Source organism: Mus pahari, chromosome 15 (assembly GCF_900095145.1).
Source record: "Mus pahari chromosome 15, PAHARI_EIJ_v1.1, whole genome shotgun sequence".
NCBI lineage: Eukaryota > Metazoa > Chordata > Mammalia > Rodentia > Muridae > Mus > Mus pahari.
The window spans coordinates 44,357,294-44,382,600 of NC_034604.1; the positions used below are offsets into that span (position 1 = coordinate 44,357,294).

The 25,307-nt window shown below is 36.7% G+C and overlaps 1 protein-coding gene across 5 annotated transcripts in view; it reads left to right on the top strand.

Annotated features, from left to right (window-relative positions):
* Nucleotides 1-25,307, top strand: part of Dmxl1 (Dmx like 1) — a 141,631-nt gene that overhangs the window by 44,807 nt on the left and 71,517 nt on the right. For all 5 annotated transcript variants that reach the window (XM_029547072.1, XM_029547073.1, XM_029547074.1 and 2 more), the window contains 9 exons: nucleotides 437-658; nucleotides 3,493-5,175; nucleotides 6,506-6,613; nucleotides 15,372-15,541; nucleotides 16,113-16,210; nucleotides 17,284-17,449; nucleotides 18,064-18,325; nucleotides 19,913-20,991; nucleotides 21,687-21,878. In XM_029547072.1, the coding sequence (XP_029402932.1) occupies nucleotides 437-658; nucleotides 3,493-5,175; nucleotides 6,506-6,613; nucleotides 15,372-15,541; nucleotides 16,113-16,210; nucleotides 17,284-17,449; nucleotides 18,064-18,325; nucleotides 19,913-20,991; nucleotides 21,687-21,878 (3,980 nt within the window). The remainder of the gene's footprint in view (nucleotides 1-436; nucleotides 659-3,492; nucleotides 5,176-6,505; nucleotides 6,614-15,371; nucleotides 15,542-16,112; nucleotides 16,211-17,283; nucleotides 17,450-18,063; nucleotides 18,326-19,912; nucleotides 20,992-21,686; nucleotides 21,879-25,307) is intronic.

Sequence of the window (25,307 nt, forward strand, 5' to 3'; positions counted from 1 at the left end):
TATAATCCATAAAATCCTACATATGTAACTGAAAAACAATTTTACAAACCATATGTATTCTTATAAGTAAAATTAATATTAATGTATATATTAATTATACAAAGTAATGTGTTTATTATTACCTTCTCATGTATGGGTATCGTTACTTGACCATCTTCCTTTTGCTCTTCTTCCTCTTCCTGTTATATTTTCTTGAACCTATCTTCTTCCCATTGTTTATAGAGTGAGTTTTGAAACCATTTTTATATACTGCTGATAATTGTAGTTTATTTAGAATACTGAAAGTAAAACAGCTTTCTTTCTTTTTGTAAATAGTCACCAATGTATCTATAATGTTATCTTTTATATTTCAGCTATTTATTTAAAAGTAGCAATTATAATACTTTTTCATAAAGGATTCCCTCCCAGATTTTGGTTTTGTTTTTTTGTCTTATAGATGAAAGAATAGACACAAAAATATCAGAAGCTAGTTGGCTACCAGAAGAGCATTATTCCTCTTCTCCAGAGAAGATTCTATCTCCATTTTCGCAGAAATTCCAGGCTTGCAGAGCTAATCTCCAGAGTACCAGCATGTTGTCTCTTTTCTCTGAAATGGTATACAGCAAAGAGTTGGATTTGCCAGAAGGAGTTGAGATAATAAGTGTTAAGCCTTCAGCAGGTTTGTAAAATTGACCAAAAGAGACTAATCCAACTTTGTAAGCCTTGAATGCCTACCAGGGTTTTTAAAAGTAAATACTGTACCTCACTCTGAAGTACATACAAAGCAATATGTACACGAAATGTACATTGAAGACTTACTATGTTTTTAGGTTATATAACATTTGTCAGTCAACTCTATTTACTTTTCTTACTGCGTTGAGTAAATACCTGACAAAGCAACCTAAGAAAGGTTTGTTTTGGCTACAGTTGAAAGGTATAGACTATCATCTATACCTGAACTGGCTGGTCTCAGGAAACAGAACTATACATACATGGATGCTGGTGCTCAGCTCAGTTTACTCTTTGTGTTATTTACTTTTCTATTATTATAGTTCATACCATTGATCAAGGCAGATTATCATAGGAAGCATTTAATTAGACTTAACATTTTAGAGACTTAAGAGTTTTATCATGGCAAGGTGGCAGGGCAGTAGGGCAGCAAGCAGCAGCTTGCCTGGAACAGCAACTGAGAATTCACAACTTGAAAAGCAGAAAACAGAAAGAGCACACTGGGACTGGCCCAAGTTATAGAAAAAACTTAACAGCCTCACTTTCTGTGACACTTCCTAAAACAGCCACTCTTCCTAGTTCTTAACCAAACAGTTATACCAACTGGGAACCAAGAATTCAAATATTCGAGCCTCCATGAACCTTTCTCATTCAAACCACCACACTCTTTTGTTCATTCTAAGAATCAGCCCATCGAATTGTTTTGCCAGGTTTAGAGTGGGTCTGACTTCCATTAGTGGAACCTAAAAACTCCCTCAGAAACTTCCTCTATATCCTAAACCAATGTGTACAGTGTCTATTTGGTTATGGTTGGTAATCAAGTGCATCATCATGTACTGTTTTGTAGACTTCTAAAGCCTTTCTGACCAGTAACTAATAGGGAGGTTTACCATACTTTGCACTGTCATTTAATAGACCATATATTCTGGGAGTGACATTGTTCTCATATGTAGGATAAGTACATTTGATTTCTTTTAAGTTGGTTTTTCACAATTAGCTTACTAACCAGTATGTTTCATGGTCAGCTTTTTGCATGGGTTCTAAATACTCAACCTCAGATCCTTGTACTTCTGCATCAGACACTTAAGTCAACTGAGCCATCTCCCCAGCTCAGTTACCTACGTTTTCAAATAAATTTGGTAGTATGTAGTTATAATCATTTGTCTATTATTGCATGTATTTTATTTTATACAATGAAGAGTTGAGTAGCTGTGATAGAGACCTTACATCTGCCAAAGCCTGAAGTCGTTATCACTATCCCCTTAAAGTTGACAACCTGTTTTGGGAAACTAATAGTATATATAATTTGTTTAAGTCTGATAAAATATTAAGTTGCACTTAGGAATAAATTAGTGTTATAAATATATTTCAATATTATAAGACTTTGGAGGTATAAACTAAATACCTCTGTTCCCATCCTTCCCACTATAAGTTTATAAATATTTAGAAGACAGCTTAATGCTATATCAGGTTACTGAAATAGTATCACTTTTCCACTAGGGATTATAATCACCATCACCATGTGGTTTTGATCTGGTTTTCAGTACTAATAAGAGAAGTCTCTATTTCTAGTGATTAGTGGTCAATGTAGACCCATGGCTGCACCAAGTACTGATAGTAAATGGTAGATGAGTGCTCTAACCTAAGAAATATATTTATTCTCTCCCCCTAAAGCTCATGGAAAATTGCAGAAGGGGGCGGGTGTAATATAAAACTAGCAGATAGGAAGAAGGCTGCGAAATGTCATTCTGGGCAAGATAAATGTTTGGCAATTGTAGGTGCCTACACAGGGTCTGTATATAAATGAGTCTCTCATCAAGTCAAGCATGGATAGAGGAGGGACTGTATCCCACTGATAGATTCAGAAAGTGGATATCATTGCCTTCAAGGGCTCAAATGGTAATTTTAATCCACTAGTGACATAGATGGCCTTCTTTAATAAGCTAGATGGGTCAAAAAACAAAATTGAAAGCCGTGAGCCTTGGAAAGACACTGGTGAATGTGAGTGGGGAGTGGGGTGGTAGTGATGGAAGGGAGACAAAAGAAGGTGAGGAGTAAGAGGGAGAGAATCAGAATGTGTTATAGTACAAGCGTACAATTTATCAAATAATAAATTAATTAAAAATTAACAAAACTGTTAAGTGACCATTTACTACTTAGATAAGGATCGGCAGTCATACTTTGTTTTTCTCTGTGTCTGCCTGCCTGCCTGCCTGTCTCTGTCTCTGTCTCTCTGTCTCTGTGCATGTGGCGTGTGTGTGTGTGTGTGTGTGTGTGTGTGTGTGTGTGTGTGTGTTTAAACACATATGTCAGGACAACTTAAGGAAGTTGATTCTTCCATCATGTCTGTTCTGAGAATTAAACTCAAGATTGTCAGGCTTGGCAGCAAGTATTCTTACTCACTGGGTCATCTTGCCAGCCCTATAGTATAGCTTATTGGTATCATTAAAAGCCAGGTTGTTAGTATCTCATGTTTTTTAACATGTTTTCAGCAAAGCAGCTCAAACTTTTAATACATAGAAAATATAAATAAGCCACGCAGTAGTGGCTCATGACTTTAATCCCAGAACTTGGGAGGCAGAAATAGGTGAGTCTCTTGAGTTTGAGGACAAACTCGTGTACTGAGTGCATTTGAAAATAATCAAGGTTACACACAGAAACCCTGTATCAGCAAACAAACAAACAAACAAAAAACAAAAACAAAAACAAAAACAACAACAAAAAAAACAGCCAAAAAAAAAGAAAGTAATTACCAGAATTTTTAATGGTTCATTTTCTTTTCAGGACACCTGAGTTCATCTTCCATATATCCTGTTTGCAGTGCCCCTTATTTATTGGCAACTTCATGCTCAGATGATAAAGTAAGATTTTGGCGATGCAGAGTAACAAATGGAGAATCAGCTACATCAAAGAATGGAAAAATAGATCTTGTGTATGTTTGGGAAGAATGGCCATTACTCATTGAAGATGGACTTCAGAGCAATAGTAGTATAACTGTACCTGGTAGACCTGTAGAAGTGAGCTGTGCACATACAAATCGCTTAGCAGTAGCTTATAAACAGCCCACTTGTAATAGTAGATCTCAGGAATTTGTGATGCATGTAAGTATCTTTGAATGTGAGTCTACAGGAGGCTCATGTTGGATCCTTGAGCAGACAATTCATTTAGATGAGTTAAGTACAGTGTTGGATTCTGGCATTAGTATTGATAGCAATTTAGTGGCTTATAATAAACAGGAGACATATTTAGTCAGTAAAGAAAGTATTACATCAAACACAAAACATTTGGTTCACTTAGATTGGATGTCTAGAGAAGATGGTTCTCATATCTTAACCGTAGGAATTGGCTCAAAACTTTTTATGTATGGACCTATGGCTGGCAAGGTACAAGATCAGACTGGGAAGGAAAACCAGGCATTTCCTCTCTGGGACAGTACTAAAATTGTACCTCTTTCTAAATTTGTACTGTTACGAAGTGTGGACTTGGTTTCTTCTGTAGAAGGTGCCCCACCTTTTCCTGTTTCTTTATCATGGGTCCGGGATGGCATCCTTGTGGTGGGAATGGATTGTGAAATGCACGTATATTCCCAGTGGCAGCCATCTAATAAACAAGAACCTGTTATATCAGAGTCATACAATGGAAGCACTCCATCTATACTAAGTTTAATAAAACAAAGTAACTCATCAAGTTCTGGGCTACATCCTCCAAAGAAGACTCTGACTCGATCCATGACCAGTCTTGCACAGAAAATCTGTGGAAAGAAAAGTATATTTGACCCCTCCGTAGATATGGAAGATTCCGGTCTTTTTGAAGCTGCCCATGTACTTTCTCCAACTTTACCTCAGTACCATCCCCTGCAGCTTTTGGAACTCATGGATCTTGGCAAAGTCCGGAGAGCCAAGGCCATCTTGTCACATCTTGTCAAATGCATCGCTGGGGAAGTTGTGGCTCTGAATGAAGCTGAATCCAATCATGAGCGCCGCCTTAGATCTCTCACCATCAGTGCTAGTGGAAGCACCACCAGAGATCCCCAGGCATTCAACAAAAGTGAAAGCAGAGAGTACACAGAGATAGACTCCGTCCCTCCACTTCCTTTGTACGCCTTACTTGCAGCAGATGATGACAGCTATTGCTCATCTCTGGAGAAAACTAGGACTGAAAGTTCCTTAAAGAAATCAAAACAGTTATCAAAAGAGAGTTATGATGAGCTTTTTCAGACTTCAGTTCTGATGTCTGATAATCACATGTTAGAAACAGATGAAGAAAATACTCAGCCCAGAGTTATTGACCTTTCACAGTACAGTCCAACTTACTTTGGTCCTGAGCATGCTCAGGTTCTTTCTGGCCATTTACTTCATTCTAGCTTACCAGGGCTCACCAGGATGGAGCAGATGTCTTTGATGGCTTTAGCAGATACAATTGCAACTACAAGCACTGATATTGGAGAAAGTAGAGACAGAAATCAAGGTAAAAGTAAATTCTGTACAAGATGGGAAGAAAAAAGATAGTTTTACTTATTTTTGAAGAGTATGATCTTACATAAAATGATATTATGGTGCCTTTTTAAAAAGCTAGTATAAAAATTTGGTTTTTTTTACAACAGTTTTAACTCTGATAGTTTAGTCTGTAAATTTTAGTACTGTGAGGAAGTACATAGACTCATAACAGTCATCATTAATGATCTGCTTGCTACAAAAGATCCAGCTGAATCCCTATGAGTTTAGCAAAAGTACAGATTTTTAAATAGCAGAATTTAAGTATTTCTGTTTTTTTCCTTCTATGGGAATAATCCACTGTAAAAATTTACAGAGTGATTAAGGACTTTTCAGAAATTACCATTATTATGTATGCCTACCTAGAATAACAAATATAAACACAGCAAAATGAGGTCTTTTTATCACTTAGAGAATATTTTTTTTAAATCTAAGGTATAAACAAATTTAAATGGAAAATTTCTATTATATCTTAAAGCTTGAAATTAATAAGTCTATTATTTTAAACCAGATATTGGATAGTATGATTTGCCATTGAACTAAGCTTGGCAAAAAAAGAAAAAAAAAAAAGGATTCAATTTGACACAAAAGTTTAAAAGTTTTTAAGAAAAATTAGTTTGGAGCCAGGTGAGGTGGGACACGCCTTTAATCCCAGCACTCGGGAGGCAGAGGCAAGTGGATTTCTGAGTTCGAGGCCAGCCTGGTCTACAAAGTGAGTTCCAGGACAGCCAGAGCTATACAGAGAAACCCTGTCTCGAAAAACCAAAAAGAAAAAAGAAAAATTAGTATACACTCTAAGGGCATCAGTAGTGGTTACTAATTTTATGTGACTATGTTATGGGTAATTTAATATGTTTAATGAGTATATTGTTATTTTTAATCATTTAAAGTAAAAATCAGGACTCAATTTTCATACTGTTAGCATAAAACTATGCAGTTATGATTTGAATCCATATAGTAAATAACATAGAACAGGAGACATAAACTTCTTAAAAATATAAGGTTCAAATCAAATGCAGTCAGATTATAAAGAATGTTAATAGACTTTAAATCAATTTTTTCTCATTTTTATTTAACTATTTAGCCATGTTCTTTTCCCTATAATATAAAAATTGCTTAGTAAAAAGAAATACTAGAAAATATTTAAGAGTAACAAACATTTTGCCAATATAAGAATGTTTTGTTCTTATATGTATTTGTTACATATGCTGATTTTACTCATTTTTTTAATGTCTTATGCTTATAAAATGATTTTTTAATATTTTTTTAAAGCACAAATAAACACTTTTTTTTTCTGGTCATAGGTGGGGAAACTCTAGATGAGTGCGGATTAAAGTTTCTTTTGGCTGTTCGACTCCATACCTTTCTTACAACTTCCCTTCCAGCCTACCGAGCTCAACTCCTTCACCAAGGTGATTTTGAGAATCTAAGTTTACTTTCCCGTAGAGTTTGAAGTATTAAACATGTTTAATACTGAATATTTGCTGGTAATTCATATTTCTTATGATTAATGTCTTTGGATCATTTACTGACTTTTTTAATCTACTATTTTTTCTCACATAGTTTATCCTGATCACATTTTCTCCTCCTTCTGTTACTTCCAATTTCTCCCCCACTGCCCTCCCAATCTGGGTCTACCCCCTTCTGTCTCTCAGAAAACAGAAACTGGCTTCTAAGGAATGAGACAATACAATACAATACAGTACTAAAGATAAGATAAAATTTAACACATTTGAATAAGACAAAACAAAGAGAAGGAAAGAAGAAGAAATTTCACATTTATAACTGCAGAGTCCCCACCCATTTATATGCTCGAAATCTCATAAAAACACTAAACTGAAAGCCATAATTCATAACCAAAGGGCTTCAAATAAAAGTGAAAAAGATAATTTTAAAAAGGGGGGGGGGCTGGTGAGATGGATAAGTGGGTAAGAACACCCGACTGCTTTTCCAAAGGTCTGGAGTTCAAATCCCAGCAACCACATGGTGGCTCACAACCATCCGTAACGAAATCTAATGCCCTCTTCTGGAGTGTCTGAAGACAGCTACAGTGTACTTACATATAATTAATAAATAAATCTTTAAAAAAAAAATAAAGAGAGAGTAATAAGGTCCCAACATGACATTATGAGACACAGAATCTCCAAAGATGTAATTGAGTTCATTTTCTGTATTTTCTCTTGAACATCTACTGCTGGGCATGCAGCCTACTCTCAAGAATAGTTTATTTTCCTAGTGAGACTCCTTTGGAGGATACTAGTTTTCATTTGCAAGTGGTTATCAATTGGAGATAGCTTCTGGGTTAGGGATGGGGGCATGTGTCTTCTCCTTTCAGCTCTAGGACCCAATCTAGTACAAACCCATGCAGGCCCTGTGCATGCTGCCTCGGTTTCTGTGAGTTCATCTGTGTGTTGATCTTGTTAATTTACAGGGCTTTGTTTTTGTCCTCCAACCCTTCTGGCTCATAACTTTTTCTTCCTCTTCAACAGGGTACCCTGACCCCTGGGGGTTTAATAGAGATACCTGGTTTAGAGCTGAGTTGTTTTAAGGTCTCATATTCTGCATAATGTTTGGCTGTGGGTATCTGTGTTTGTATCTGCTGCTGGAGGAAGCTTCTCTGATAACTGAGCAAGGCACTTATCTATAGTGGAATGTCATGAGAAGTCATTTCATTGCTACATTCTTTTAGTAAAATATTAGTATTTGCTTTCACTCTAGGTCCCCATGCTATGTAGTCTCAGGTTCTTGATCACCTAATCAGTGTGGAGTATCAGTTCCATCTCATGGAATAAGGAGGGCCTTAAGTCAGATATCGGTTGGTTACTCCTGCAAGCTTTGCGCCACCATTGCTCTAGTGTATCTTGGAGGCAAGACTCTATTGTAGATAATCAGGTTCATAGTTGGGTTGGTGTTTATGTTTCTTCTTTGGTAGCATGCAGAGTACTTTTCTATACCAAAGACACTAATATATAGGGGTGAATGCTCTAGTTAAGTGCTAGTTTAACTTTTCCATGTTCAGTAGTTATGTAGGTGTTGTCTTCTGCAGTGCCATGTGTTTGTTGAGATCAGCTTATAGTCTTGGTGTTAATGTGGGTTTGGGGATTCCCCTTTGGCTAACAACCCAATTAGATAACCCAGTCCCAATACTGGAAGGTTAATTTTGTGACAAGAAGTGTCCAGTTGAGACGCTGTCTCTCCATTATTTGATTTCACTTAGATCATACTTCTTAATGCCACATACTCCTTTTGAGTGTAATTACCTATTTTTCTTGAGGAGCTTTCAGATGTGCTGCTAAGTTACTAGTATGAGATCTCTCCAATTTTTTTAGGTTGGAACTTAGTGTTGTGAACTTGCCTCTTAGAACCACCTTTGTGTCACATAAATTTGGGTATGTTGTGTGTTCATTTTTGTTCAATTCTAGAAAATCTTTGATTCTTTTTCTTAAGTTCTGTATTGATGCATTTTTCATTCAGTAATGAGTTCATTTTTCACAGGTTTCTGAGTTCTCTGTTGCTTTGATAACCACCTCTAAATAATGGTGGTAAGATAAGATGCACAGTATTTCAGTTTTCTTGTATGTGTTAACATTTGCTTTGTGTCCTTGTATGTTCTCAATTTTGGAGAAAGTTCCTTGAGATGCTTATTGGAAGGTGTATTGTTTTGTGTTTGGGTAAAATGTTGTGTAAATACCTGCTTGGTCCATTTGGTTTACAACATCAATTAGCTCCAGCATTTCTGCTTGATTTTGTCTGGATCATCTGAGTAAAATTGAAGCCTCCTGTCAGTATGTGAGAATCAGTATGTGAGTTAAGCTGTGTGTCTTTTATACATTTGGGTACCCTTGTGTTTGGTGCATTGATGTTAAGAGTTGCAGTGTCCTCCTGGTAGGTTTTCCTTTGATTATTGTAGTGTTTTTCCATATCTCTTCTGATTAGTTTTGATTTGAAGTCTATTTTGTCAGGTATTAAAATGGCTACACCAGCTTGCTTCTTATGTCCTTTTGCTTGCAATATCTTTTTCTATCCTTTTATCCTTTGGTGATGTTTGTCCTTGATGATAAGGTGCAAATCTTGGATTTAGTAAAAGGGTAGATTCTATTATTGTATCCATTTTATTACTATGTGTGTTTTTATTGGGGAATAAAGACCACTGATGTTATGAGAAATCAATGATCAGTGTTTGTTGTTGTTGTTGCTGGTGGTGGTGGTGGTGGTGGTGGTGGTGGTGGTGGTGGTGGTGGTGGTGGTGGTGGTGGTGGTGGTGATGATGTGCTGGTAGTGGTGGTGTGTGGTGTTTATTTCCTCCCTTTTTGATTTGCTAGTCCAGGATAGATTATTAGGTTTACTTGGGTTTGGTTACTCTTTAGCTTGGAGTTTGCCTTCTGTAAGAATGGATTTCTAGATAGATACTTCTTAAATATTGGTTTTTATCATGGAATGTCTTATTTTCACCATCTATTGTGATTGACAGTTTTCTGGGCATAGTAGTCTGGGCTAGCATCTGTGGTCCCATAGAGTCTGCAGGATATCTGTCCAGTCCCTTCTGGCTTTTAGAGTCTCCGTTGTGAAGTCAGGTTCAATTCTAGTAGGTCTACATTTGTATATTACATGGTCTTTTTCTCTTGCAGCTTTTAATTTTCTTTGGTTCTGTATGCTTAGTGTTTGATTATTATACTCTAAAGGAATTTCTTTTCTGGTCCAGTCTATTTGGTGTTCTGTATGCTTCTTGTATCTTGATAGGCATCTTTTCTAGATTGGGGAAATTTTCTTCTGTGATTTTGTTGATAATATTTTCTGTGTCTTTGACCTGGATTTCTTTTCTTTCCTCTATTCCTATTTGTCTTAATTAGGGTTTTACTGCTCTGAACAGACACCATGACCAAGGCAAGTCTTATAAAAACAACATTTAATTGGGGCTGGCTTACAGGTTCAGAGGTTCAGTTCATTATCCTCAAGGTGGGAGCATGGCAGTATCCGGGCAGGCATGGCACAGGCAGAGCTGAGAGTTCTACCTCTTCATCCAAAGACTGCTGGTGGAAGACTGACTTCCAGGCTACTAGGGTGAGGGTCTTAAGCCCACACCCACAGTGACACACCTACTCCAACCAGCTCACAACTATTCCAACAACACCACACCTCCAAATGGTACCACTCCCTGGCCCAAGAATATACAAACCATCACACTACTATTTTTAGATTTGGTCTTTTCACAGTGGCATATTTTCCAGATGTTTTGTGCTAGAATTTTAATTTAAAAATTTTTTTAGTTTTAACATTTTTTTAATTCGATATTTTGTTTACATTTCAAATGTTATCCCCTTTCCCAGGTTTTCCCTCTATAAACCCCTTATCCCATCCCCCCCCTTTACCCTGTTTCTATGAGGGTGCTCCCCCACCCACTCCCGCCTCACCACCCTAGCATTCCTCTCTAAATTGGGGCATCAAGCCTTCACAGGACCGAGGGCCTCCCCTCCCACTGATTCCAGCCCCTTCAGCTCCTTCAGTCCCTTCTCCGACTCCTCCGTCAGGCACCCTGCACTCAGTCCAGTGGTTGGCTGTGAGCTTCCTCCTCTGTATTTGTCAGGCTCTGGCAGAGCTCCTGTCCACAACCACTTCCCAGCATCTGGGTTTGGTGACTATATATAGGATGGATCCCCAGGTGGGGCATTCTCTGGATGGCCTTTCCTTCAGTCTCTGCTCCACATTTTCTCTCCATATTTCCTCCTGTGAGTATTTTGTTCGCCCTTCTAAGAAGGACTGTAGCATCCAAACTTTGGTCTTCCTTCTTCTTGGGCTTTCATATGGTCTGTGAGTTGAATCTTGGATATTCCCAGCTTTTGGACTAATATCTACTTATCAGTGAGTGCATACTGTGTGTGTTCTTTTGTGACTGAGTCACCTCACTCAAGATGATATTTTCAAGTTCCACTCATTGCCTGTGCTCTCAGGTGTCAGCATTCCTGGGTGATGCTTGGTACAGGGTCAGCTCCAGGGCAGAGACAGAAACCAGAAGGCTCCTGTCCTGTCCCAGGCTGCTCCTCAGTTCCTGTGTCCTGAGGGCCCCGGGCTGGTCTCTCTTGGGCCAGATATTTGAGCCAGAAGTGTTTGTTGGTCTCATCTGTGCTCTCAGGTGTGTCAGCACTCCTGGGAGACCGGCTCTCTCCTGGCGGGATTGGGGTACAGAGACTTGTGGCACAGGGTCAGCTCCAGGCTGTTGGTAACATGCAGGATTATAGGTTGTTTTTGGCCTGCTTTGTGCTCTGCGAGTGTCCATGGTTTTCATTAATTTCAGCCACCATTGCTTGAGAAATTTGTTCTCCTTTTCCTCCTGCTGGTAGCTCAACTATACTTAATAACAAACCTACAGTTCTTCATGTTCTTACAGTTTCATTTGACTGTTTTGAGCCTACTGATGACTTCATTGGTGGCATTCTTGTTTTTAAGATTTATTTATTTTATTTATATGAATGCTCTCTTTGTACATCTGTGTGCCAGAAGAGAACATCAGATCCATATGGTTGTGGGAATTGAACTCAGGACCTCTGGAAGAGCAGCCGATGCTTTTTTTTTTTTTTTTTTTTTTTAAACATTACAGTCATTACCCCCACCCAGCCCCCAGTCCTCCCTCCACAGTTCCTTATCCTATTCCTCCTCCCCCTTCCCATCCCACCAGGCCTCCCCCTCTTCCCTGGGGCCTCAAGTCTCTTGAGGATTAAGCCAGGTAGTCCTCTGCTACATATCTGCTAGGGACCTCAGAATGGCCTGTGTATGCCCTTGGTTGGTGGCTCAGTGTCTGGGAGCTCCTTGAGGTCCAGATTAGTTGAGACTGCTGGTCTTCCTATGGGTGGGATCCTTTCCCTAATTCAACCGTAGGGGTCCCTAACTTCAGTCCAATGGTTGGGTATCTGTCTGTCTTAGCTGCTTGTAGGGCCTCTCCGAGGACAGCTTTTCCAGGCTCCCCTCTGTGAGCACATCATAGCATCAGTAATAGTGTCAGGCCTTCATGCCCCTCCCTCACCAATGAGTTTGATTCCCAAGTTGGGCTGGTCATTGGACCAGCCTTTCTCTCAGTCTCTTCTCCATTTTTGTCCCTGCAGTTCTTTTAGATAGTTTTTTTCTAGGTCAAAAATTTTATTGGTTTAGTAACCCAGTTCCTCCACTTGAGGCCCATCTGTCTCCTGGAGGTGGATTCTTTGAGTTTCCTCTCCCCAATGTTGGCTATTTTGGCTAAGGTCAACCCCCATTGAGTCCTGAGAGTCTCTCACCTCTTGGGTCTCTGGTACTTTCTAGAGGGTCTCCCCACCTCCCAACCTCTCCACCGAGGTAGCTTATTTTCATTCAGTCTCCTGGTTCTCTGGACTTCTCTCCTGTTCCCTCCCCCCCCCCCCCGCCCCTCAATACCTGATCCTTTTCCCCTCCTTCTCTCCTCTCCCACACAGGCCCCTCCCTCCCTTTGGTCCCATGATTATTTTCTTCCCACTTCTAAGTGGGATTGAAGCATCCTCACATGGGCTCTTAACTGCTGAGTCATCTTTCCAGCCCCGCTGACATTCTTAATATACATTTTAATTTCTACTGTTTCCTTTAGATATTCATTAGCTTTTCCATCTGCTTATATACTTAATCTTATTTTTAATGATTTTTTTAAAACAAAGGTATTCTTTCATCCTTACAATAAGCTTATAAGTAAACAGCACAATATTATTGACCAATGTATAGCAGATGCCTGTAGAGCTTATTCATCTTATTTGGTAAAACTTGCTGCCTAATGATTCCCCTCCTCACAGTCACTGCAACCACCACTCTACTTTTTAATTCCATGAATTTTTTTTCTTTGAAATATCTCAAGTGAGTAGAATAATACATTTTATCATTAATGTGATTATTATTAAATTATTAGTATAATATCTGCAAATCTTACTTGTGTTACACATTGCAGAATTTCCTATTTCATTGTGTATGTAAATCATAGTTTAAAACCCATTCTTCTGTAGAAGCACATTTAGGTAGTTTCCGTATCTTGACTATAGTGAACGTTCTAGCAATAGGAATAAAGTGCTAATATCTCTTCAATGAGAAGAAATTATTCTATTGTATAGATTAAAAATGTGAAACCACATATGCTAAAATCTTATGACATTTATTTTGCTCAATAATACTGAGAAAAAAAATGTAGTATGAAAAGACAGATTCGGGGCTGTAGAAGATGGCTCAGGAGTTAAGAACACTGACTGGTCTTCCAGAGATCCTGAGTTCAGTTCCCAGCAATCACATGGTGGCTCACAACCATCTGTAATGGGATCCAATGCCACCTTCTTGTGTGTCTGAAGACTTTTCATAAAACAAACATATAAATCTGCAAAGGAAGGAAGGAAGGAAGGAAGGAAGGAAGGAAGGAAGGAAGGAAGGAAGGAAGGAAGGAAGGTAGGAGAAAGGAAAAGGAAAGAAGGAAGGACGGAATCAAATCTGAGCATTATTAATTGTACTGATCATTAGATTACTGACACAAATGTTACACATCAGTATTAAAACATCAATATGGCTAGGCAGTGGTGGTGCACACCTTTAATCCCAGCACATGGGAGGCAGAGGCAGATGGATTTCTGAGTTTGAGGTCAGCCTGGTCTACAGAGTTAGTTCCAGGACAGCTAGGGTTATACAGAGAAACCCTGTCTCGGGAAAAAAAAAAAAATCAATTTGATAAAACAGCATAATAACAATTGTTATGGGTTAGATTGTATTCTATATTTCTTTATTCGATTACTCAATCCTTAAAATTGTGTAATATCATAGTGTTCTCATTATGCACATTTTTGTTGTTTTTTGAGACAGGTTTTCTTTGTGTAGCCCTGGCTGTCCTGGAACTTAACTTTGTAGACTAGGCTGGCCTTGAGCTCAGAGATTTCCTTTTTCTGCCTCCCAAGTGTTGGGATTAAAGGCATGGATAACCACCACCAGGCTCCTTTTTTTTTTTTTTTTTTTTAAACGATCTGTTCATTTTTATTTGTGTTGATGTTTGGCCTGCATGTATGGGTGAAGATGTCAGATACTCTGGAGTTGGAGTTACAGGCAGTTGTGAGCTTCCATGTAAGTGGTGAGATTTGAACCTAGGTATTCTAAAAGAGCAGCCAGTGCTCTTAACCACTGAGCCTTCTCTCTAATCCTTTATGTACAGTTTTTTAATGAAATCTTGAGTCATTAAAAAATTAAGTAACTTTCCTAAGATCATATTTTTTTTGGTAGTAGATCCAAGATATAATGTATATGTTCTAATTTGGGAGTAATAAATTGTTATACTTAGTTGGAGTTTTGCTTTTATATGATTGAAAGGAATTCTTTAATTCTGCGCTATTAGAACATCTAAAAATATGTTCACAGAGAAAAGAGAAGCAATACTGAAGAAAAAGCACACCACTATGTAACAGTACTTCAAGTGCTTCTGATAGTCTCAGCCCAACTGTGGGAAATAGCCAGAGAACAAAATACTGCAGCCCAGTGACATTTCCCATAAGTATTTTGTATGTTTCAAAGAAATAGATTTTAATTATGTGCATTGGAGCGGTATCATTTGTTTAGAGAATCAAGAATAAGAATAACTCATAGTTTAGGAACAATAAAAGTTATATGTAACTATGATAAAAGTTTGAAAGAGTACTTCTTACTGACCTATGTAACAATCCGCAGAGTTAGTAAGACAGATATTTTCCAAGGGCAAAAGGCTTGTCCTGAGAGAGCCAAGACTGCACCAGAGCAGCTGATTTCCAGTTCAGACTTGTTACTGTCACAGTTTTAAGTAGCCATAGATAGAATATGCCTAGAAATGTTTTTCTTAAATCATAAACACAGGATTCGTACTTAGTGATGATGGTTCCTTAAAATTCTGTCCTTTCCACTTAGACTTTATGCTATATCCAAGATTTTATTCTTACATATGTTATGGTAAAAGGAGTCTGCAAAGTTAAAGAATATGTCATTTTACTCTGTATTTTAAGCACCCAGTTTGTTTAATATGTACCCTGACATATTAAATGAGATTATTTGGAGTGATTTATGCCAATATTTAGAAACTTAAAACAGTTTATATGCTTATTGTGCAACATCATATACTTTTATGATGATTATATTAAATATTTGCATTGCTTATGAATGTCATTTTTGGCTTTTCTTCAGGCCTTTCCACTGGTCATTTTGCTTGGGCTTTTCACTCAGTAGCAGAGGAAGAATTGCTGAATATGTTGCCAGCCATGCAGAAAGATGATCCAACTTGGTCTGAACTGAGAGCAATGGGTGTGGGGTGGTGGGTTCGCAATGCTCGCATCTTGCGCAGATGCATAGAAAAAGTAAGAATTTATTTGGTTATAAAAACAGTATATTTGAATATTTGCTTATGTCATTCTGTCTCCCCTAATATTAGTTTATTCCCTTTTGTTTTAGAAACAGCATCATAGTTTGTGTGTGTGGTATTGGGTATTGAACCTTGTGCTTTATGAATGCTAGGCAAGCATTGTATCAGTGAGAAGACTCCCCAGCACAGCCTACTTTCGGCTTTTTATATTTAATGGTCTCACACTGGTTTAATGTATAATCCTTTTGTCTAAAACTCTTGAGCCGTTGTAATCTAAACCTCAGCTGCTAGACCTAGCTATCCTCAACCTCTAGTTTTTAATCACATTTATTTACTAGTGCATTTCTGAATTTCTGAAGTGTTTGTTGAGAAAAAATACAGTAGTTTAGCCTTGTATATTTTGCTACCATAAATGCGTCTATTTCTAGAGTTATGTACAAATGTATTTGAACACTCTTTAAATTGTAACATAAAAATAGCACATACTAATCTTGTATGTAAGAGAAATTATTTGTTCACTCACAAGCTACTTCTGTAAACAATTGACTACTATTTCCCAATTGTAGGTAGCCAAAGCAGCCTTTCATAGAAATAATGATCCTTTAGATGCTGCAATTTTTTACCTTGCAATGAAAAAAAAAGCTGTGATTTGGGGATTATATAGGTAAGTAAATGACTGCTTCACAGCTAAAAATCACTCTTTACTTAAAGTAAATGCATAAAGTAAAATATGTTTTAGTGAGTATATTCTTAGTGTTTTTGCATTTCATACTTCATAGGGAAAAAAATTACATGTGTACTACAGTGGAAGAAGCTAGTTGATGCCCCTTCAGTTTGTTTTAGCATTTGTCTGTCTAAAGACACATTTTCTCCCTTATTAGCTCCTTCTAGAGACATTTCCTTCATCACCAAGAAGCAGGGAGGAAAGAAGTGGAATGGAAAAAAATTTGTTGAGATGAATTTGCATCAGCTTTGGGGAACATGGTAGATAGTGAAGTCTGGCATCTGTCAAATAAGCATCTTTCCTCTGTTACTGAAGGACATGAACCAGGAAGTCCCTGACCCTGTTACTCTCGATTCTGTTATCTTCTTCATCTCACTTGTCAACAGCACCTGGACTCCATGATTTCCATTATTTGTTTGATGTTCTGTTCAAGAATAACAATCTCTGGGGAAATTTTTGATATTTAATATAAGCTTTCTAAGAATCTAGGTTTTTCAATATTGTTTTTAATCAGAGCAGATTCCATTATTTGAATTTCGGATTATGTAAGTCATTTCTACATGACTAGAACAGTATTATAGAAAAATTTTAATTTTGAAATAGCATAAATGTTAATGTATAAATTATCTTTGTATAAATTATCTTTGTATAAGTATAGATTAGTAAAATTTTGCATGAATTTAAAGGTGATTTTTTTTTCTGAGTTATGCTAATATACTTCACTTTGCAATTTGAAAGAGAATTTTTAAATAACTTCTGAGGTTTTCCTATAAAAGTAAATGTTTATCTAAATCTGCTGGTAAAGATGTAGATACATTGGAATATCTGAACTGGAAAAAGTTTTGTTTTCATTGTTATAACTTTTATCATAACTGCATCTTGATGTTTGCAGAGTGTGTGCAGACTGTCTTCAAATTTGCTCTTCTTGAAACTCCTAACTTTAAAGCTCTAACTGGAAAAGGGTGATTACAAAATTGGATTTTAAAATTTTCATAATTTTCATTCATTTATAGATCTCAAAAAGACACCAAAATGACACAGTTTTTCGGGCACAATTTTGAGGAAGAGAGGTGGCGTAAAGCAGCTTTAAAAAATGCCTTTTCTTTATTAGGCAAGCAAAGATTTGAACATTCTGCAGCATTTTTTCTTCTAGGTGGTTGCCTCAAAGATGCAATTGAGGTAATTTGTTGAACTTCTTTTTCAAGTAGTGTTATCATTTCTTTAAACAATCAATCTAAATCTAAAATTTTTATTTATATTTTTAACTATACTGGAAATAATACAAGGCTAAGAACCTAAAGTAACTGATAAGATTTCACAGTAGCTTTTTTATTTTTACCATATAGTTTATGATGTTTTTAATATAACTTGGATAAAGCAGATTTTGTAAAGTAAGTTGCTCACATGACTGCACATTTGAAGTATATCTGACTCTTACTTGGTGGAGTTAAAATATAGCTTTTTAATTTGAAAACTCTAGTCTGATTAGATGAAGTGAGGAGAGCTGAAGTTTAAGAGGAATAAAATAAAATAAAATTGTAGGTTTAATTGAAACTAGATAGAATTATCTATTACCTCAGGTGAAGTTTATAAATACATTTTTTAGTAATAACAAATATATTTGGAGATCTTATCAGTATTAATTTAATAATGTAGATAATATGCATGCCATTATTACATTTATTGCTTGCTAAATTTGGAGATAACAAATCTTTATGCATTTACAGTAAATAAATTTTCTCTCAAAAGCTGTCTTTGTTTATAAATATTTTTTATTTATAAATATTTTAAAGGTATGTCTTGAGAAACTAAATGACATTCAGTTGGCTCTTGTAATATCAAGACTATTTGAGTCTGAATTTGATAAATCAGCAACATACAAGTCTATTTTACGCAAAAAAGTTTTGGGAATTGGTTCTCCAGCCAGTGAGCTCAGTTCATCAAGCATAAATGCACATCATGACCCCTTTCTTCGGAGTATGGCACACTGGATTTTAGAAGATTATAGTGCTGCTCTGGAAACATTAATAAAGCAACCAATTACAGAGGATGAAGGTAAGCTGCTCTTGCAAGATTTTAATGAATACGTTACTAGTGTTTTCTCAACACTGTTTAATGTAACACACAATATTAAGTATTTGGTCTTAGTGACTAAATGGGGTTTTGGTCTTTCAGAAAGATGAACCATTTAAAACAAAGAACTTTCGATTTTCTGTTTTTATGAAATATATTGAACATCAGTATTACCAAAATTTGATTTTAAATACTTTGGAGAAATGGCAAATATAAAATGTAAAAATAAAAATATAAAGCCAATTTTTAATATTAGGTTGGGCTATTACACTTGTTAATAAGTTTTATAATTTTTACAAGAAAAACATACTGAGCTTAAAGAAAGCTAACTTAAGGGGTGTGATTAGGGAACCTTAAACTAGCCAAATCCTTGACTGTTATGTTCATGTGACCAGTAGGATAGAGATAATATTAAATGTACCCTTTAGAACTCTACTTCTGGTTTTTTTTTTTTCCTTTTTTTTTGGTGAGACATTCTTATAGTGTACTATAAAAGGAAATTTTTCTGTGAATTAATATAAAAATGGTGGGGTTTACTTGTCCAGGACTTTTCCATAGGCAGGATTGAACTATGTGTGATAGCTGAAATAGTAGTGTATTATTTTGAACAGTAAGTAAAGTAGCTTCTAGTTCATGTTGTTTAATGTACCACTACATATGTGGTTTATTTTTACTTAGGATATATGTATCTTTTTAAATTAAGAAGAAAGCTATGAGAGTCAAGTATTCAAGTCTTTTAGTCATCTAAGGTAAAGGTTCATACTGGCCTCTTCATAATTGAGGGGAAACATCACTTTATTAAACTTACATGTTTTCTATTTTTAAAAATAAGTGAATATTTATGCAAGATCATATATCCCTAGAACCATGTAAATCAGAGAAAAGTGATTATAGTGGTTTAGGTCATGGCGTCAGTATGAGAAGACTACAGACAGTCAGAGACAAGTATTTGGCTATAGGATAACGTTACTTTAACTACCCAGGACTAAATTTGATATGGAGTGCCAAAGAATTAGAAATTAAGGATAACTCCTGGATTTTTAGCTTGGCTAATAATGAATGAAGGATGGAGTGTTGATTAAATAAGGACGCCTTCTCTAGTTAGTTGATATTCGGTCAAAGGACTTGTTGCCTGGCTTAAATAATGCAAGTCAATCAAAACAGGTGAATAAAGTTTGGTGTGCCTCAAGGGTACACCAAATAAGCCCATAGGGCAAAAGTGTTTGTATTTAAGTAGAAATGAACTATGGAATTTGGAAAGAGGAGATAGAGATGTTCAGCTTAACAGCATAGAGGTGGTGTTTAAAATCATGGGATTCTTGGGAGATAGAATATAGCTCCTGTGGTCAGAAAAGATGAGGTCTAGACAAGCTGACTGAAGAGGCAGCAAGCAAGAAAAGAGCTAAGGATTCTGTCTGAAGACTTCGTTTCACTTGGAAAGTAGTATGGCCTTTGGTTACCTGTGATATAAAATACTGTTTCCTCTGAGAGCAAGAGGACTCTTATGATTACATATTCTCAGTTCATATCGTGAGGTTCTCTTGATTCATCAAATTAATTTACTTTCAGATCAAGTCATAATGTCAGCCTGTAATCCTATAGTTTTTAATTTCTACAATTACCTAAGAACACATCCTCTTTTGCTAAGAAGACATTTTGGATCATCATCTGATACATTTTCAACGCACATGGCTTTAGCAGGAAAAAGTGGACTGGCAGGAACAATTAATCTAAGTGAAAGAAGATTATTTTTTACTACTGCTAGTGCTCACCTGAAAGCTGGCTGCCCAATGTTGGCTTTGGAAGTATTGTCAAAGATGCCCAAAGTCTGTAAGAAAGCAAAACCCCTTTGTAGAAGATCTAGTTTTTTAACTAGTAAAGATTCTTCACTAAAATTGGATGTAAGAGAAGACAAGTCTTCTGCTGTTGACTGGTCACAGTCACTGATAAATGGTTTTGAATCTTCTTCAGAGGGTTCCTCAGAAAGGCACTCAAATTCTACCCTTTCTTTTGATTGGAGCCAACCGAGTATGGTATTTCAAGATGACTCTTTGGAGTTGAAATGGGATAGTGATAATGATGAAGAAAATGAAGATCCCCCTATTTCAATGAAAGAAATAAGACCTTTGCAGAGAAAGACAGTTAAAGAAATAGATGAGTTGAGCAGTTGCACAGACTCTTTAAGCACACTAGATGAAAATGACATTTTAAATCCATCAGAAGATATAATTGCTGTTCAACTAAAATTTAGAGCATGTTTAAAGATTCTCACAGTCGAACTTCGTACTTTATCTACTGGCTATGAAATAGATGGTGGGAAATTGCGTTACCAACTCTACCACTGGCTTGAAAAAGAGGTAGTAGCTCTTCAGAGGACTTGTGACTTTTGCTCAGATGCAGAACAACTGCAGACCACATTTAGCCAAAGTGCAGATGAATCTGGATCAACTGAGGATGCTGATGATTTGCATCACCAAACAAAAGTGAAACAACTGAGAGAAAGTTTCCAGGAAAAAAGGCAGTGGCTTTTGAAATATCAGTCACTCTTAAGGATGTTTCTTAGTTACTGTGTGCTTCATGGCTCTCATGGTGGGGGTCTTGCATCAGTGAGAATGGAATTAATTTTACTTTTGCAAGAATCTCAGCAGGTATGTAACATTTTTGTTTTACTTTGAGGTGAGGTGTCATCATGTATCTCCAGCTAGTCTGGAATTCCCTATGTAGACCAAACTGACCTTGACCTCACAGAGATCTTCCTGCCTCTGCCTTTGCCTCCCAAGTACTGAAACTAAAGGCACATGCCATCACACTAGCAGGTATATAACTTTGAACAGTCAAAGAGAGCATGTGGATGAAAGGACAAGAATAATATAATTATTTTAATTAAAAATTTAAAAGCTTTATTTAAAGAAAAGAATAATACATATCTAAAATAGCTTTTGAAATTGTATTTTTTATTTGAAGTATTAAAACTTGCTTTTCTTTGTTATAGTTACTTTAAGGAATGAATCTTTGTGTATAGTCATTAGGAATTGGTGGAGCTATGTACGTGACACTTGCAGAACAGATGTTGTCAGGTGTTTTGACTTACTTAATTTGTGTGAACACAGTCTTATGAGTGCCTTCTGAGGTAATGAGCTATATTTTATTGAGGAGTGTTAAGGGTATTATCGTTCTAGATACAGTTGTAGAAACATTTTCCTCCTTAGATCATAACAATTTAAATACATACTTTGAGTGCTTTTAATTTTTAATTTTGAACAATTTTGAAAGATACTCTGAATTACTTAAGGAGTAGATTGTAAATAAAAATAGTTAACTTTTTTTTCTCTTCATTTTTAAGGAAACAGCAGAACCAATATTTTCTAACCCTTTGTCAGAACAAACTTCAGTGCCTCTTCTCTTTGCTTGTACAGCCAGTGCCAAAACAGTAGTTGCCAATCCATTATTGCACCTTAGTAATTTAACACATGATATTCTACATGCCATAATAAATTTTGATTCACCACCACATCCTGATAGCCAAACCAATAAAGTAAGTATGCTTCATTTCAAGCTTTTTTTTTGTTATCAGCATGTATTGTTTAGATAAAATGATGAATTTTATTTTAGCATTTTTACATATTAATAAGATATTCAATTGTATTTCCCACATATACCGTCTGTGAGATCCCTCCTCTCCTTGTGTATTTATTATTTTTCTCTCTCTGATTGCTCCTTTAAGTAGTCCCCTTCTGCTTTCAAGTACTTATTTTCTGATTCCTTCTAGTTTATTTTGCTTCTTGAGTTTAGGCTTTATTTGCTTTTTAGGACTTAAGCATTAATTTACCTATACAGAATGATAAAATGAAAATATAAATGTTAAGCCTTTCTAGCAAAATAAATTAGAACACCAGACTAGACTAGTATTTATTGTATTAATGATACTGATTTAAGGAAATCTGACTATAGGCCAGACTTACTGTGCTACTTACATCTTATAGGATACTTGAATGTTTTTTTTTTTCAGTTTAGCATATCAATTGTTTATTTTTCACAAACACTTGTGCAGCAGAGATGACTTAGTAACTAAAGGAACTTATTACCAAACCTGAAAACCTTTGCATGGGAGAAGAAAACAGATTACTACAGTTTGTCCACATTCCTCTATATCTACATTAAGACACATTAAATAAATAAACATAAATGTAATTTAGAATCGTGCTCGCATGCGTTCGTGCATATGTGTGTGTGTGTGTGTGTGTGTATTTAAAGCAGCAAGCACATGTATAGACATACAATTGATTCCATAAGCTTTTTTATTGCATTAAAAATGTTTTTATGTGTATGGATGCACACATGCCACTATGCACATAGATGTCAGAAGACATTCGCAGGAGTCAGTCAATTCTCTCCTTCTACCATGTGAGTTCTGGAGATGTAACTCATGCTATCCATCAGGCTTGGTAATAGGTGTATGACCCACAGATCCATCTTGCTGGCCATTCTTAAGTTTTATTATAAAGGGCAGAATTGCTTTCAGTGGATGGAATACTATTTTTTAGAGGATCCAAGTGTAACATTTTTGTGTAAAAGCACTAATAGATAAGTAAAGTATTCTCTTCTTAATGTTAAACTATACATTTTAAAAATAAATATCTTGTTTCCTGTGTTCTTTCAAGGCTGGCAGAATTATCTGCTAAAAGTTTGAATTCCTAAATTCATTCCAAATTTATTGAATCGTCTGTGAGAGAGGATCTGGATTAAGTTTGTTTCTAAGAAGTTTGGAACTATCATAATTTAGCTGATCACACTATCTTTTTATCCATCTTATTGTACCTTATCTACTGTTAATACTATACTTTATCGTTCCTTTCTTGAGATCCCTTTAGTGACTGAGTTTGATTGACAGTTATGGTATACCACTTGGAATTTTTTCCTGTCATAGTGTAAAGATTCCTGCTACCTCCTAGGTTATGACACCATACAAGTTTGATTTTCTTCTCTCTTGATAATAGATTCTTCTTCCACAGTTTACGCTCTTCTATATGCTTAACTCTTATAATTTACTGAGAGTTTCTTCCACTTATTTTCCTGTACAGATCCCTATAGTATGTACTTTGTAGACTAAAAATAAATTTCCTGAAAACTGCCCTTTTTTTTTTTTTTTTGTTTTTTGAGACAGGGTTTCTCTGTATAGCCCTGGCTGTCCTGACTCACTTTGTAGACCAGGCTGGCATCAAACTCAGAAATCCACCTGCCTCTGCCTCCCAAGTGCTGGGATTAAAGGCGTGCGCCACCACGCCTGGCAGCTTATTTTCAACAAGCTGCATTCCTTATTTAATTCTTACTTTATTATACTTATGCATTCATATATTTTATATATTTCTGTTTGTGTGTGCACACATGAGTGCTACAACTCACATGTAGAAGTTAAAGGACAACTCTTGAAAATCAGTTCTCCTCTTATGTGGGTCCCATGGATTAAACTCAGGTTTGTTGGCAAGTACCTTTACCTGCTGCACCACCTTGCTGGCCTGTCAACATTATACAGGAGTCCATGCTATACCACATTATTTTTTCCTTCTAAGGTACCTTTTGCTGCTTACGAACTATTCTGAAATAGAACTGGCTTTAATTTGATTTCATTGTTGGCTCATCATTTGGTTTGGTTTGAGCTAACTTGGCTAGTCTCTGAACTCATTCATTCATTCTTCCCTGATGGGCAACTAGATGATTGTAGGACAACCTTATTTATTTTCTTGTGGTTGACAAGATTTGAATGTATGTGTCTCATCTTTAATCCTCCAGCAGGCAAGCCCAGTGCACTAAACTGGTCTCTCCAGAGAAGTAGAAGTGATAGGATGTAGGAAACATGTAGTGGAATAGGAAAGGAAGAAGAGGGGAAAAATTTGTTTATAAGTAATTTACATGTGTGACTCTGAATTATTATTCTTTTGTTGTGAAGAGACACCCTGACCAAAGCAGCTTATAAAAGAAAGGCATTATATTGAGTGCTTGCTTAAAGTTTCAAAAGGGTGTTAGTAGTCCATGATCATTATGGCAGGAAGTATGGTGGCAGGCAGGTGTGGTGCTGGAGCATTAGTTGAGAGCTTATATCCTTATCTATAGGCAGGAGCAAAAAGAAAGAGGGAAATAATGTGCTTTACATGAGCCTTTCAAACTTCAAAGGCCACCACAGTTACAAACCTCCTCCAACAAGGCCATACTTCCTAATTCTTCTTAAATAGTCCACTAAGTAGGACCCAGACTCCAAATATACTTACTTGTCTGAGCCATTCTCACTTAAACCAACGCAGTGACTTAACAGTCTGAGTTGCTCAAGGATTTGCACATGGTAAGCGAGTGAATAGAAGAACTGACGTATAGTTCCAGTCTAGGTTCAAAGCTTAGGAAGTTAGTTTTATTTTATCATTATTATTATTATTAATTTTTCTTTTTTCTTTATACTCCAGATTTTATTCTCCTCCTGTTCCTATTCCTACCCTCTGACTTCCACATCCCATACCTCTTCCTCCCCTCCCCCTCCACATGGATGTCCCAACCCCACCACACCCCCACCAGAACTCTAAACTCCCTGGGGCCTCCAGTCCCTTGAGGGCTAGGTACATCTTTTCTGATTGAACCCAGACTTGGCAGTCCTCTGCTGTACATGTGTTGGGGGCCTGATATCAGCTGGTGTATGCTGCCTGGTTGGTGATCCAGTGTCAGAGATCATGGGGTCCAGGTTCATTGAGACTGCTGGTCCTCCTACAGGGTTGCCCTCCTCCTCAGCTTCTTCCAGCTTTTCCCTAATTTAACCACAGGGGTCAGCAGCTTCTGTCTGTAAGTTGGGTGCAAATATATGCATAAGACTCAGCTGCTTTACTGGATGGAACACAGGGTCCCCAATGCAGGAACTAGAGAAAGTACCCAAGTACCTGAAGGGGGCTGCAACCCTGTAGGTGGAACAACAACAGGAACT